Source organism: Pempheris klunzingeri, chromosome 9 (genome assembly GCF_042242105.1).
Source record: "Pempheris klunzingeri isolate RE-2024b chromosome 9, fPemKlu1.hap1, whole genome shotgun sequence".
Taxonomy (NCBI): Eukaryota; Metazoa; Chordata; class Actinopteri; order Acropomatiformes; family Pempheridae; genus Pempheris; species Pempheris klunzingeri.
The window spans coordinates 17,363,437-17,379,753 of record NC_092020.1 but is presented as its reverse complement, the minus strand read 5'-3'; the positions used below and the strand labels follow the sequence as shown (position 1 = coordinate 17,379,753).

The window sequence follows — 16,317 nt, the reverse complement described above, 5'->3', positions numbered from 1 at the left end:
AACTCAGGTCCAGGTAATATTTTCTGTTTCTTTGTTGTTGTTTTTTTATAGTAAACTGACAGTTGGGTTGACTTTAGAAGACATTTACATATGTTAACATGGGCTCATTTTTTAGCATTAGCTAATTAATCAAATTAACTGTTGGTTGCAGCCCGGGAGATTTCTGCCCCCCGTAAAAATGGAGATTAATGAAATTACTTTCTTCTCTCACGGTTTTCACAGTAACTATTACTGTTCTTTGTACTAAAGATAACACCTGTGAAAACAGTTGACAGGGAGGTCTGTGGATATTCCAGAGTGACGAGGAGTGTTTCTGGAAAGATGCAAATGTCATATTCAGTGCTGTGTGTGAGCACCACACACAAAATGAATCCACCTGCGTTGTCTGACTAAAACCATCACAATTTCACAAGCTAGCTCTGTCAAAGAACGTTATCTGACTGCTCGTCCACAGGATATAACGTACGGGTGCGTTAATACCCTACTTTTATATTATCTTAAAGACGTACTGACCATCTGTCAAAGTTGTTCCACATAGCGTCCTCTCACAAACACAGATTTGCCTCCATATAGACATCTAGCCACAAGACTCTTGTAGTTTTACTAGCAACTGACTCTTATCGACGGTTGAAGACAAAAAGGACTACAATTCCCAGGAAGCACCAGAGCGGAAATACTACACTGCGCAAGCGCAGGGCAAACGGTCGCGCGGAGGATTTGAGTTTTGTTTGAATGGCTGAAGACTGACTGAAGCACAGTATTTAAGTTTTAGCAATGTAGAAATGGCAGCAAAGCTAAACCCGTCGGCGCCGCCGGATTCAGGGTCTCTAAACGACCAGTCCGTGTCCAGTCGGAGCAGTAACAGAAGTCTGAGGGTCGCAGAAAAGGAAAGAAGGAAGAACGAGGCGGAGGACCCGTTTGTTCTGGCCCTGAAGTATTTCTCTGACGGTGAGACGAAAACCTAGTTAGCTAGTCGACAACTAGCAAGCAGATGGTGGCCTTACTGTTACCAACCGTACAATCTGAATGCAGTAATATATACATGTTAACCATAAGTTACCGCAAAGAAAAACAGACAGGTTTTGTGTTACATTACTTCCCTATCGAATATGTGGTTGAATTTACTAAAAGCTAATGTTGCTAAGTTGGTTACTAGCTAGCTCTCAGCTGAGTGCATGAGACAGTCACAAACAAGGCTACCATTGTCTGAACAAACACAAACACAGACAACATTATTACCACTGTTATAAATCTCTGTATAGGAGGATCACTTCTTGATTTGTTATGTCATCTATTGCCATTATTAGGGCCCGAGCCCTGACTTCACCATATATTTGCAATCTTTGCAGGGGGGAACGGGGCGCAAGGGATAATCGAAAACTCACCAAAATGTGCAAACAATTCAGGAGTGGCGAGAAATTCGATAGTTTATGTGTGTCACATATGAGCGTGCAGAAATGGCTCTATAGCGCCCCCCAAACGGCAGCCCCTCACACTACTTTGAGCTAGAAACATGCAATTTGGTGAGCACCTGTATGACATCCAGGCACACAAAAAAGTCTCAAAGACCCATACCGGGAAATGAACAGGGCGTCCAGTATTTTGCTTAAAGTGTCAAAATTTGATGATTTTTGGCCATTTTGGGGGTTATAAAAAATCTATCTTGTCCGACACCGTTCATCCGATCAAGCTCAAATTTGACTATGTTGTAGTCCAAGACTTAATGATGAAAAGTTATCAAAGGCAGAGTAGAATATTGAACGGCATGGCGTGGGCGGAGCCTCAAACTTTAGCCTTCGCCACGAAACAGGAAATGGATCATAACTCGGCTGTAGATGATCATACCTGAACCAAAGTTATCACGTTTGATGACAGTCCGGCCCTGAACACATCTGTAGGACAATATTCACCGACACTCATAGCGCCTCCTGGTGGCAACAGGAAACGTCATGTTCTACGCCGTGGCGTCCACAGACGAGACGAATGAGCAGATCTACTTCAAAATACTGTCAGATGATCCTAACATCTTAGATGAAGCTGTGGAGAAAAATCTGTGAATTTTCGTCAACGTGGAGGGGGTCTGGCGTGTTCGACCCTTCGCCATGAAATTTCGATCACCCATAACTCCGTCACACAAGCTCCTATCTTTACCAAATTTCCCGTGTTTAATGGCAGTCTGGGTCTGAACAGCTGTGCAGGACAATTTTGAACGATAGTCATAGCGCCACCTATTGGCGGGAGGAAGTGTAAAGTGTTACTCTCGAATGATTATCTCCCAGCAGGTTAACCACAGACACCTCAAATTGGGTGAAAACCTTCCCAAGACTTTGATGATGCTACGTTACGAAGGACGTGAGTTTTCGTGAAACGCTGTCCCTGTAGCCACGCCTCCTTTGCCATGAAACTTACGTTTATTGTAAAACTGGTCAAACGTGATTCAAACTTCACCAATCTTGGCACACGCATCAGGAGGCCTAAAATGAATAATCTGATCTAGTTTATGAGTTTGGGTGTGGCAAAATGGCTCAACCGCGCCACCTGCAACATTTCAACAAAGCAGCCCCCGCGCTACGTTTGACCTACAGATATGTGCTTTGGTGAGTATATAGAGAATTAGAAGACCTACAAAAAAGTCTCTTGGAGCCACGTTGTAAAGCCAACAGGAAATTTATTATTTTTAATAAAGTGAAAAATTGAATGGATTTTTGGCCATAAATAGGGTTCGTAAATGGTCTAAATACTCCAAGGGGGTTTATCAGATCTCCCTCAAACTTGGTGTGTGTGTTACCATAATATTAACAATGAAAAGTTATCAAAAGACTGTGTAGAATCTTAAGGGTGTGGCCGTGGTGTGGCGTTTCGTTTTCAGAGCAAAAAGTTGATGGAAAGTTGATGGACAATGTCCAAGTACAGTTTAAACTTCACCAAACCATCTCAAATGTAGTGAAAACATTCCCAAGACTTTGGTGATGCTGTGTTGTGAAGCTCGTGAGCTTTCGTGAAATGCTGTCCCTGTGGCCACGCCTCCTTCGCCATAAAACTGGAGATTGCTGTAAAACGGCCAGGCATGATTCAAACCTCACAAAACGTGCCGCACACATCAAGAGGCCTAAAATGAGTAATTTGATCTGGTTTATAGGTTTGGATTTGCTAAAACGGGTCAACGGCGCCACCTACAATATTTTTTCAAAACTTTAACGAAGCAGCCCCCGCACAGTGTTTCAAATTCACTGTGTATATGGCCAATGCCAAGACCTACAAAAAAGTCTCTTGGGTCCATGTCCTAAAACCAACAGAAGAATTATTATGAATTTTTTAAATTGTGTCTAAAAAGAGGCTCCAAGCAGGCAAGCTACACCGACCTGAAATGTGGTCATTTTAACCTTTTAAATCCTCTAAGATACTTCTTTGACAATCTTTCTTCTTTCAGTGTAACTACATGCATGGTAAAAAACAATTTTAGCTCACAAATCACTAGAAATAGCAACATTTATTCTGCACTTATTTCATCTGCCACCACAGGGCAATACTGGCTTTCTAATGGATGTAAACCTCTTTGGAAGGAGTTAAAAGGTGTTTTCAGTGTGTGTTACTCTACTGCAACACTAATAAGGGAACATCTTATAGTATCTGATCTCATGAACACACAGGTTCTTTGAATTCTACGTGTTTTGTGTACATTCTTACTGACTGACTAATTCTTCCACACATCAAATGCTGGATAAGAGTTTAGGATTAACAGACATCTACGTGCCCTCGTTGCCTCGCGGTCACGGCAACAGCCGCAGACGACAGGATCTCAGTCTCTCGTGACAAAGATGGTCAGATTTATGTGAAACTTTGGAGCGATAGGCGTGACGTACGCCTGGCTTCCGCGAAGGCTTCCGTGCAGACGTCACGCAAATTCGCCCAGCCTCAGCCGAACCGCGCGGCCACGTCCGCGGCTGCACACTCCCCGACGCGCGCGCATTTGCAAGGGCCCTTCAATGCTGCTTGCAGCTTTAATACTTAACCTGCTATCCAATTTATACATAATGGAATGATTGATTCTGAAATATTGTTAGTTTTGTTAGATTTTACACCCGAATGAGTTTTACTTCAATGTGAATGAGAAAATGCTAAAGAAATAGTTTATTAATATCATCATGGGTGCTGTCATATTATCCATGGTGTTGCTCTTTCGTATTTTTTTACCTGAGTAATTGAGAATTTTATCAGCTATAGTCTGTTTCTCTGATGCCCAACCAAACTAAAGTCCTGAATAGCTTATGGTAGATTTTACACTTGGCTAGCTATCTGTTTTCATGTCTGTGTAGTGACTAAGCAAATGTTTCTAGAGAATTCATGTCTGTGTAGTGACTAAGCAAATGTTTCTAGAGAAGATACTGGAGTATGTTCTCGCAAACAGTGACAAAACAACATTGGCAGAAAAAATATCAGAACTTTTTTATATTTCTTGTCTAACTGTATGAGTATCTTAACAACATGACACACACTCTGATGTCACCGATGTGTCCTGTAGTTGAAGCAGGTACTCCTGTGTACGGGAACGATGATGTGGAGAAGAACATGGTGCTGGTGGAGAAGGTGGGCTACAGTAAAGGACTTTCCCCAGAGGCCATTGCTGTTATGCTGGAGTTTGCCATGAGCCTCCGTATGGGTAAGACATCCACTTAGCAGAAGCTGTGCAACAGGTATAGATTATGTAATTTGAAGCTGAAGATAAATGTGGGCTGCTTATATGATAGTGAAACTTATAATACCATCCATCCTCTCTGGCACTTAAATGGTCAAAGGGGGCTGGAGTCTGTCCCATCACACTCACACAGGTTGCTAGTTTATCACAAAGACAACTGTCACACTTTTATTCAAACCTCAGTCACTTTAAATGTGACTATGTTAACCACTGAGCCACTGCGCTGTCTGAAATGTAACACCATCTGGTAGTTGTGTGTTAGTGCAGTTTAAATGACAGGACTGCTGGCGCAGAGTATTGCTTATGTTGTAGATATGGTGCAATGTCTTTGTAGTGTGATAAGCACATATTTTTCACACAGTTTGAACATGTAGCGCACAAATTGTATTTCACCTTTTCCAAACGTGTAGAAACACCTGTGCCAGAAGACAGAGTGTGTTAATGTCTTGAACAGCTGTTATTTTTTTTTTACAGTCAGTCTTAACATTCACTTTTTAAAAAATTGATTTTGTTTCTGTGAATGACTCTGTAGGGACTACTCTGTGTGCACGGGTGCTGAAGTGTCTGATACCTGCCACTGTGGTGCCACAGGAGGCTGTTGTTCGAGCCGTGGTTTGGCTGGGTGTTGGCAAAATACCTATCAGCACACAAGTAAATGCAATTATATTTATTAATTAGAAATGTTAAAGCTTTCAGTAATAACTTTTCTATTTCATGATGTTAGGCAGTATGTTTGTTAAAAGAGATGTACTCTAAAAATGAATTATATTATTCTAATTACTAAGTTTACATCATTAACCATTAAAAAAAAATAAGACTAGTGTTGCTTTTGAAATTCTACAATATTTTTGATAAGTAAGTTGGTTTACCTGCATTTAAATCTGTACCTGTTATCTCTAAGATTGTACCATAGTTAATCTATTCCTGTGTTTATTTGCATGTACAATTTTCAGGTTCTTTTCTTAAAGTGGGTGCTGACCGTATTTGACATGATTGATGCAAAGGACCAACTTCGAGCCATCTACGGCTTCATTTTCAGCTTTGTCACAGATGAAAATCTGGTATGTGTGCTGATGATCTTTGTGTTGTTGTCATAAGCAAAAAATGATGGCATCAAATCAAATCTTTGAGAGGCTTCACTTTGCTTATTTTCCATTTAAATGACATGTACATTAGTATGCCAGAGCTATTTTTGAAAATAAGATCGAAATGACAAATGCCTCACTGTTTATGGATACTGTTTATGGATACTGTGACACAGACTTGGTGTAATTGGTTAGTTTCTGCCTGACTGGAAAGACAGTATTAAAGAGGTTTGTGTTTATCTGTTAAGGTGCAGCAAAAAAAAAAGTTCAGTCACTATTGATGGTAGCTTGGCTATATCAAATCTCGAGTTTGTGCAATGGATCCATGGTTTGTGCAGGACATCCCATGTCACACAAGTGACGATTCTCTGTGACTAATTGGTGGTCTGCAGAGTTTCACCTTTTAGTGTCTGTTCAGCTCGCTTGAAACCTCAACTGAGGTAATGGTACTATCCACAACTTTTGCCAATGGAAGACTAGTCGAAGTGAGCAGAGCTGAGCCGGTAGAATGCAGTGGAAAAAGTGCTAATCTTAATCTATTCCCATGTTTTTCAGTGTCCTTTCATCTGCCACCTGTTGTATCTTTTGACCAGAAAGGAAAGTGGTAAGTCAAATGTCTTCACACCTGAAATATTAACCACATTTGTTCCCCTATTTACCCTTGTTTTTTCTAGTATATTACATTAGTATTTATTTCACTTCTGCAAGAATTATTGACTGTTACATTTTTGTCATCATTGTAGTGCGAGTCTTCAGAGTCAGGAAGCTACTGGAGCTACAGTCCAAACTGGTAAACATCCTCCTGATTTGATGCCCTCTAGAGTAATTTATTAAAGCCACTACATTATGTCCTAACTGTGCATGAAAATCTATTCAATGGTAAACTGCAGGATGTTTTTATACTACACTATGTGCATTATTTCCATCAGCAGCTTCCCTTTCTATACCATTGTTGATTGTTTTGACTTTAGGAATTTGGAAACATCGATCAAAATTAAGATTCTGAATAGAGAGCTTTGTCACATTGAGTATGTTAATGTTCATCTCGTTTCCTTAGGGAAGGCAGCCGTTCCTCCTGCACCTTCTGTCGCTTTACAAAGTGTTTTGCCCTGAACTGGTGACGGTCTCCATTCCATCGAGAATGAAGGTTTGTACATGAACTGTGCAGTTAATGCTCATTCTGCTGTTAATAATGCCATATGTCCATCCTCTCCGAAGCACCTATGAAATTGTATGTTTTCTGATTTCTTTCAGAGTGGGTTTAGGAACCACACTTCCCCCTGGAAATCAGCGTTGATTGCTGTCCAGAAGAGGAACGGCTCCCAGGTTGCCTCCAGCATTAGTCTGGCCTTCACAACTAAAGATAAGACCAACTCCAGGAAAAGGGTATGGAAATCTATTTAAGCTGTCAGATGCACTGCTTACTATGTTTGCACTCCTGCTGCACCACAATCACTGCTTGCCAGTGGCACTCCAGCATCTCATCAACTCCACCTCCACCGCAGCTTTCACCTGAAGACTCTTTAGGTTTTCTCCAGGGATAAAACAGTCATCCTCACTCTGCTGTCTCACTGTGCAAAATGTTAGAATATGAATGACAAGGTCAGAAATACAAAGTACCAGATCTATCTACATATCTGTAATCAATGTCTTTATCATGATTTGTAGCCTTTATAATAAAAAGTATACAGTTGCCTAGGCTCGCCTTTATTTATTTTCTCGTTTTACTATGCTTTTCTTTTCTAGAAACACGACCACCTGGAGTTGCCGGAGCTGAGTTCTGTAGTCAATAACCAAGCTCAGACTGAGCCATCATCCAGCAGGAAGGTGGTCCCCCTGGTGCAGCTTCACTCCTTTGCTCAGCTGCTGGAAAATATGCACCATATAGAGGTAATTTCTCCAAGGACAAATGCCTGAGTTCTGCATCTGTGGGGTGCTGTTACAGGGGCCACCCATGCTCCTTTACAGCCTCTCTTCTTCTCAGTCTTTTACACTTCTGCTTCTATTCATCTCAGCTCTTACAGTTCAGCTCTTAGTCCCAGCCCACCTGGACCGAGAACAGACAGAATATCATTGGAGCATCCAGTGTGAAGATCATTAATCATTTAAGCAGCAGAATAAAATCTATGCCAGTTTCTCCATGTCATTAGGCTACATAAGTGGTCTGTTTTAAAATTGTGATGTATCCTCTTAGCCACAGGGTGGTGCTGTGTCACTGTTATGATTTCATCTGTTCTTTTACAAGACCATTAACAATTTTGTCCCAAAGGAAGCACAGCTGAGGTGGCCTGGGGCTGTAATTTGTTTATTAGATTAGAGCATAAACCAACTTCATGAGCACAGCGCTTATCGTTTGTTTTTTAGACAGGCCATTGTGCTTTTTACAGATATGGCCAGTGGTTTATCTGTTCATGAGTAATGAAAGACCGGAGCTGAGATGTGTCCTGGTAATGCATTTGACACAGTTTCATAGCAGTTGGTCACTGAAAGAGACCTCTCCATAAATGTCTATTTGCCCTGCAGATTCAACGTCCTGATAAACTAATATAAGTAATTTTAAATGGCTCTCAGACTTTTATGTGCCATGCTACATAAATATGCCTTTTTCGCCGCCCGCAAAGCCAATATTGGACAGCAGTATCATCAACTGTTTAATGCCAAAATGCTTTACTTCGCCATGTCTTTGGAAAGATGGATGAGTACAGTCAATCTTGCTCATAAAACTATTCAGCAAAGGCATTGACAAAGGTTCATTGATTACTTCCCTCATTGCCTGCACTCCTGTTGTCAAAAGCTGAATGGTGCTTTCTCAGTTTAATGATACAGTTGCTCCATAATTATTGAAGAACTGAGCTGTGGCCATTCACAGTCTGTCTTCTCCTCATTCTAATTTATTTATTATACTGACAAAGTCCCCATATTGGGAGGCAGCTGTTCATTCACAATAAGTGACTGTATAAACTGTCCAGTGTGATGGAAGAAATGTCCCAGTGCTGGCATTATGGGGATTACCAGATACTGAAGAATTAGCTCAGTAGCGGATTGGTGGCCCACTCAGTGAAAAAGAACATGAGCATCAGTTTGTTCTTATTCTTTAGCAGGGAAATAAGATCAATTTCAAATTGATTTTAGAAAACTAATCAGGAAAAGCAGCTTTTTTTGTGTGCTGTCTATGCAATGTTTAATTTTGTGAGTATAGTTTCTGTCAATATATTTCCTTTCTCTGTAGTTCTTTGTATTTATGGATATTTGATTATTTTAGCCTCTGAATCATACTTTCTTGCATGTGTTTCTTCATTTACCTTGACCAGCTGCCTGCTCAGATGGGCTCACTGCTGGGCTCCAGTCTCGCATTGCAGTACCTGGACTGTGTACAGGATGAGTCTGCCCTCCTACGCCTCAACTTCTGGCTAGGCTACGCTCTCCACGAAGGTAAGGGAGGGGAGAAGCTACCACATAACTGCTGTGACATCTTCTATCAGAAAGATTCATCCAAAGAAAAGCTGACCTTAAGTTGAACCATTTTACTTATTTGGCATATCAAAGGGATTCTTTTAGAAAAGGTTTTAAAAGAGACTGGAGGGGCGTCACTGTGAAGATGCAGCAAATGTGAAATCCTCTGCTGTTTTCTTTTTATTCCCTTGACTTTTTCAACTCACTAAATACAGCTTTTTTTCTGTCTTTGTGAAGAATTTTTGTTCTGTAGTGATGGAGGAGCCTCCCAGAATTCAGAAGAAACTCTGCAGTTTTTGAACAAGTTGCTGTCCACGCAGCACTTTCTCCAGGTGAGCCTCACATTTCAGATCCTGATGGCTGCCTCACACCTGTCATTCACCATTTCCTGTATTCATTAACCTGCACCCACATGCTTAGCTGAAAAGTGTGGAAAAACTGCAGTTAAACAATGATTTTAATTTGTCACATTTCTCCACCAGGAGGGTTTTTCCAGTTCAGAGGCGTTTCTCTACAAATTTCTCAATGTTTGGGATGGTTCCCTCTTCCGCCCACAGATCCTCGGCCTGCTGAGCAACATTCCTGTTGTCCCCAGCTCCCGTGAGTTTTGCTTCCAAACTGTGCCCATCTCCATATTTAGTGTTCCTCCCTTGTGCCCGTCTCCCATCCAAGGGTTCCCCCCGAACCTTCCTCTAAACACAGTCCATGTGCAAATATAGCCTTGCTCCTATGTTAGCAAGGCTTGTTAATGTAAGCTCTCTCAACAAAATTACATTACAGAGCAACTGAATCTCTTTGTTGTAGGTTTACATGTAACCTAGGTGTATCCAACAAGATTAATGACTGTACACAATAAATAAATGCATTATCTCATCGCTATGCATCCTGCAAACAGCTGATTAACAAAGAAAAATACTATTAAACGTAAGTTGTGTCTTTCTTTTACTCGCTTCCAAAATAAATGCATGCGCCACCCAGATCAAGATCATCCTGACATGAGGTGGTGGTGCACATGGGAAATACCATCTTCACTCTGGGTAACACTGCAATGTCTACAGGGGCTGCCAAAATCAACACAAAATGGAAACGTCCTTGTAGTTGCTTTAAGAATAAATTCGAGTTTAAGGTTACATGATGTATTCAGTATTTCTAATGTATGGTACCACTGACTTAGTATTTACACTTCGGAAGATTTCAAAGGAAGAAGAAGAGTGGCCGGTAGAAATGTTGACAGTGGCAGATGAGGAAAAAAAATGTAATTTCAGACCCTGGTCATATTATTATGGTGCACTGAATCATATTTGGCACAACAGTAACCTTCTGTGTCTACTTTAGAAATGGGACGACTTCTGTTTGAGCCCCTCATGAAGCTTTTCTTCACCTCGTCGCTGTTTTTCAAGGTAAGCTTTCTTCTCTGACACACAAGTATGATGAACCTCCTCTTACTGCTGTAGTTTAATTACGTCATCTGCTAAAGGTAATGTAAAGTCTATCTTGTATTTACAAAGCACTCATTATGGGCGCTGAATTAGCTTAGTGTTTGAAGTACTGCATGCTGAGTGTTTTTACTCGTGTGTGTGTGTCGGCAGTGTGGACTGATGGAGTGTCTCAACAATATGCTGCTGAAGTGGCTGACCTGGCACTCTGTATACGCTCTGGAGGACGACTTGGACATCAGCCTCAACAGCCACACCTCCATGTGAGTCTCACATCTACTTCCTGCTACTTGTTTATGCCCCGAGCATAAACAACCAATAGACCGGCAACACTTTGTGGACTTTCTTGAGAGCACAAGGGTTATAGCTCTTTTAGCTTTTACTTTAAGGCCAAGAAATGTCTTTTCACACCTTATCAGTTCTTACAGTTCCAATAAAAGTGTTGATGTGTTGCCCCCAGTTTTATTTACTGCAACTCAGTTTAATGAAAAATCTTGATTCTCAGTTTGTCCTTTGTGTTGTAATTGGCTGCCATGTACCTACTTTGGGGGCATTCTTCTGTTGTATGACAGACCTTAAACACTCTTTCACTAATGCTGTAACAGGGCCAACCAGCCAACTGTTATGGTTTTCACTTAGCATCACTCCAAGGTGCTACTGTTCTGGTTAAAGCGTGTGTCTGACTGTCTGCTCTGTTCTGCTCTCCGTCCCAGAAACATGACTCTATCAGGGTTCAAGGATTCAGTGATGGAGCTGGTTCACTTTGTGGGTCGACTGGTATCTGTGGGCCTTCAGCTTGAAGGCTGCCACTGTCTCCTTCTCAGCTTCATCCTGGACTTCTATGAGACGGTAAATGAGCCCATGCTAAAGACTGAATCTGCTTTCTAGCTTTCTGTCAGGCAAGATACAGTGCTTGGGCTCTACTGATGCTCCTAAATGGTATAACTGTATTTAAAAAATGTGTTATTCATATTGTTACTTTACTTGGATGTTTGGCCTTCACTGGTGCAGAATGACGCGTGAACAGTTTTACACTACAAGGCTGTTTTCATACTCATCTGTTCAAGTTCCTCTCTGCTCACCTTGAATCTGAGTTTAATGTGTACATAAGTGCACATGTCCAGCAGTCAAAGTTTTGAAATGAAAAATATTTTCACATTTGTATTTTTGCAGTGAGAGAGAAGAGTAAATCTATTTTTAAAATGTTTAAGTAATTTATTTGTTTTTTATTTAGTTGAAAACCCAAATTAGACACAAATTATTAATCAAAGTCAAGTATTATTAGTGCTTAAAAGTTGTCTAGAGGGGATCCTTAACCACCACTTTTCAGGGATTTAAAACATGGAATGAATATTTAAGGATCACAAAATGGATAAAATGGAAAGGATTGATGAAATAACAGAAATAAATATAACAAGGAATATAAAGAGATGTACCCAGTAGATGAGAAATGCTTTCACATAAGTGCATCAAATATATAAATAAAGTCCTAAAATGGGTAACATTGAAAATAAACAATATATCCTAATATTCCAACCAAATAAATTTTGACAGAGAAACGCTGACTGAAGATTTGGCTTGCCTCCAGTTCAGAAAGTGATTTTAAAAAACTTGCATAAATATGAAGATCAGATGCAGAGAATGGCTTCATAGATCAGCGAGTACCTTCTTCCAACAAAACAGTGTCATGATAAAAGCTTCAGCAGTGAGATAACACTGTATGTTGAAGCATAAACGTCTTTTCAGTCTCAACTCCCGGTGGGTGCTTATTATATATTCCTCTCCTTCCCTAGGTGTGTGACACGTTTCTGAAGTATGGGCTCCCCCTCGTAGTGATGCCTCCGCCTGGAGTTTTTTACCCAGCCCTGTTTGCCACCGACCCTGTCAGCGTTGACAGACTGGCCTATATCATGTACAGGTGGGGACTCTTCATCTTTATGCTCCAACCTCCCACTGGCCCATCAGGATGCATACGCTTGCAACATCTTTAGAGCAGTGTGTCGTATGTTTATACATATTTGATGACAGAGAAGGACCAGAATCAAATGGCTTCATTGTACGTGCATGTCCATGTATGATTTATGATAAAAAGAGACTTAGAGGCCAGCCCTCTTTGCCTTTTATGTAGAATTCAAGCACCATTTGTAACTTCAGGCTTTAATAACACAAATCCTCACAGTGTCGGCTAATTGACTACACCCCAGGGTTCTGAAGCAATTTCATTGAAGCTGAGCGTAAAAATGCCATGGCAAATTAACATTAGAATGTAATGGCATTATATTTTTTTTTTGACAGACCATAAAGAACAAGCTGTTTTGCAGTAATTCATGATCACATAGGTCAGTGGTCTTTCTCTGTTTCTTTTTTATCCAGGTACAAGGTGAACTTGACATCAGCCAAGAGTCAGGAAAAACTCACAGAGGTAAAAAAAAAAAAAAAACACACACACATAAAGATACTTTTCTTGCTTTTGCTCTCACTGTGAATGTCTGAAAATGAAACATGTGATTCTTACAGTGATATTGTAAGAATGCATTTTGGTTCACTGCAACAAGTCCTTGACATAATGTGGAGGAAATTCTTTTTATTAGAAGAGCTAATTTAACAGTTATGATTGCATTTACATTTTAGCTCTCTTCCAACGTGTTTGTTTTTGATGCACTGTGGTAGTATTTATAGATTTTACATCTCTGTCCAGTTCTCTTTCGGAATTCAGAAGCATCCACCTACAGATGATAACCTTTAATACCCTCCCAGATGAGGACTTAAAAACTTGATTTTAATATATCTGCTACTGCGAGCTGTGAATTTACAAGTACATGTCAGGCAGTCAGTATGCTCCCCCAGACATGTCACTTTTTATTAAGAAAAATTGGCTTGGTAAATGGCACACGAATTAATCAGCACAACAAGCATCAGACATGAAACTCTGGAGATATGGAGGGTGGTTTACTCTGACTCTCTGTCTTTCTCCACTCTTCTTTCTTTCTTCTAATTTTGATTTTGCGTCCATTTTTCAGCAGGCCTTTCACATCAGCCGTCAGACGTTCCGTGAGTTCAACCACTACATAGTTGTAATGGTCAACTGCCTGTGGAACTCCAAAATGTTTCATCCAGGCATGGACGTACAGCTGGGAGAGGAGCTGCTGCAGAAGAGCAGCGTGCCACAATACTGGACGAGGTTCGACCTCATTTACCACCCCGCCTTCATGAGCTACGCTGTCGACTTTCACCAGAAGGTGAGTGTGGCCGATTGAGGTTATCTTGATTTGTGTCTTACAAAGACCTTTGGGTATGATCCAAACTGCTGCAGACACGAAATGTTCCCCTCCAGGTGCCTTTTAAACAATACCTGCTCCGAAGCTCCGGCTTATTTTCAAAGTGTAAGAGGCCAGTGATGGATCAGTGTGCTCCCAGTCCATACAGTTTGGTTAATGGCCTCGCAGCTAAGACAAGGAGACAAATGTGTTATTAATGTATCTTTCATAGAAGATACATTAATACAGAAGGACATTTTATTATTAATGGATGCTGCACGAAACATGGTTTTCATCATGTTTAATAATACACGTACCTCTTTTTGGTTCGGTCCAACTGCAACATGCAGCAGTGATCTTGTGAGATTTAGCAGGGTGGGCTCACAATGAATATTAATGTTCTCTCTTTATCAGTGTTGGCCAGGGAGAAAGAACATGGACCTCAACTCCATAAAGGTATGAAAGGGGGGATCTACTTTTTATTTCTGCATTTTTAATAGACTCCACGCATCAGTCACATCTCTGTGATTAAGAGAGACTGCTTTGATCATAAGAATCTTCAGATGTGTTAGATTTGACTGGGCGTGTTCCTGTGCACTTGTTTCAGCATTCGAAGCCGTGGAGCTGGTACCTGGAGTATTTGTTCACTCAGGGTTATGACGGCCTCAAACAGTTTGTTCAGAGCAACATCAGCCGGCAGCTGACAGCAGGCGACGGGCAGAGCGACTGTCTTTCAGCGGAGCAGAGGTAGACGCTCAACTCGATGAAGAGGAACAACAACCGCTTGCATCTTACCAATTTTTTTTTTTTAAAAGACTTGTACATATTTCACCTGCACCTCTCTCCCAAGCGAGCTACTTGCATATGATCTGAGTATCTTTTTATGTACATAGATTTACCTGTGTTTATTGTGTATTTTTACTTATAGCATTGTCTGTTTAATGATAATAGACCATAATGCCCTGGCAGCCATTTGGTATAGGCAGTGTCAGTGGTAGGTTCAAATTCAGTGAGTGCACATTCAACTGGGATGATGGTTTGTATGTTGCAGAAAAAAAACTGAAAGGGCATCATTGCAACTCGCTTTCATCTGCCGCAAAATATCCACAAAATGTTTGACATCACAAAAATAGAATACTTTATGACCCAAAAGTTACATAAATGTTGATGGTGTAGAAAAGAATAACAGTAATGATTCTTTTTCAGCATTTTTTCCTATTGAATCGGTCATTTTTTGTTTAATGTCAACAAGCTGACCTTGAACCTGCTACTACACTGAAAACACATTTCCTTTTAGCCTTCTGTTTGTTTTGTGTTTTATTCTTGTACAGCTCGCCATATGCAAACCCCTGACTCTTGCACATTCCTGGAAATAAATAAATGCAAGACTTTTGCTCAAGAAGCAAATAAAATCGATCTGTTGTGTTTTAATAATATAATAATGCAGTATGTCACAGTTTACAAGGCCAAGAGTCTTGGCCTTGAGCCCAAATGTGAACCTGGACTTTACCATCAAATGGCATCAGTCGCTTTAGAAGCTGTTATATAGATTATGTATTCTTAATTATGCATTAAGTGCTCTACCATCTGGTAAACAGCATTTTGCTTTAATTTAGGGACCCTTCTGGGTGGTTATTAGGCCCTGGGCTACTTCTGAAAACACTGGTTGAAGTCATTAGAAGCCACATAGTGATCAGCTTTGTCTAGGACTGTTGATTGCATTCATTTGTCCACTGTTTTTTTTTTTTATTTGAATTGGAACACATTGATCTTTTTGGCTATGTAAAGTAGTGAAAAAGGACAGCTTACAGTTATCTGAAATTTACAGATATTTTTGTTTTGTTTTGTCCAACCAAAGGCCCAATTTATTAAATCTAAAATTATAGAAAAAACAGCAAATACAGTAAAAAAAAAAAAGTTGGAAGTTTTGCATTTTTGTTTATTTCGACCACTTCAACAAATTATAAAAATTCAACTAACTGATTGTTTCAGTCACTGCACTACACTGACAGTCTGTCAAGTTTCATTTTCATTGACATAATTTCATCATGAATAAATCACACATAAACATATATGTATAGTAGCCTACTTTGAACAAAAAGGACGAATTTGGACACCACCGTTTTATTTTAATGTTGTATGCTGTCCTTAACTTTTCAATCCACTGTTGAAAATGATGAAGAGTTGCAGAGAGGATGTTCTCTCGCAACCTTGAGCCAGATTTCCATCCTTGACAGCCTTTTGGACGCTTCCTCCCTCAGCTGTGGCTTCAGAGCACTCCACCCTCCACCCTCCACCCTCCTGCAGCTCCTCATAACGCACCGCGGAAGTTTTCAGTGAAGCATCTGATCTCACTCCAACTCCCGCTTTCTGAGATGACGATAATGTGT

The 16,317-nt window shown here is 40.5% G+C and overlaps 1 protein-coding gene across 2 annotated transcripts; it reads left to right on the top strand.

Annotated features, from left to right (window-relative positions):
* Nucleotides 1-782: 782 nt before the first annotated feature.
* Nucleotides 783-15,341, top strand: cenpi (centromere protein I). Of its 2 annotated transcripts, none has more exons than XM_070836863.1 (20): nt 783-948; nt 4,523-4,660; nt 5,229-5,347; nt 5,650-5,757; nt 6,337-6,385; nt 6,525-6,571; nt 6,839-6,928; nt 7,036-7,167; nt 7,528-7,671; nt 9,093-9,213; nt 9,472-9,566; nt 9,717-9,834; nt 10,570-10,634; nt 10,824-10,933; nt 11,384-11,519; nt 12,464-12,588; nt 13,044-13,092; nt 13,694-13,909; nt 14,342-14,383; nt 14,535-15,341. In XM_070836863.1, the coding sequence occupies exons 1-20, from the start codon at nt 783-785 to the stop codon at nt 14,676-14,678; spliced, it is 2,214 nt and encodes a 737-aa protein (XP_070692964.1). In that variant the 3' UTR covers nt 14,679-15,341. The 2 variants fall into 2 exon arrangements, with proteins under 2 accessions (XP_070692964.1, XP_070692963.1); XM_070836862.1 differs by having other exon boundaries at nt 13,691-13,909.
* Nucleotides 15,342-16,317: the final 976 nt, after the last annotated feature.

Excerpts from the sequence above, each read along its gene's own strand:
- cenpi (XM_070836862.1), top strand. The coding sequence starts at position 783 with ATGGCAGCAAAGCTAAACCCGTCGGCGCCGCCGGATTCAGGGTCTCTA. Across the intron at positions 5,348-5,649 it reads AAATACCTATCAGCACACAA|GTTCTTTTCTTAAAGTGGGT; the intron begins GTAAATGCAATT and ends TACAATTTTCAG. Across the intron at positions 11,520-12,463 it reads TCCTGGACTTCTATGAGACG|GTGTGTGACACGTTTCTGAA; the intron begins GTAAATGAGCCC and ends CTCCTTCCCTAG.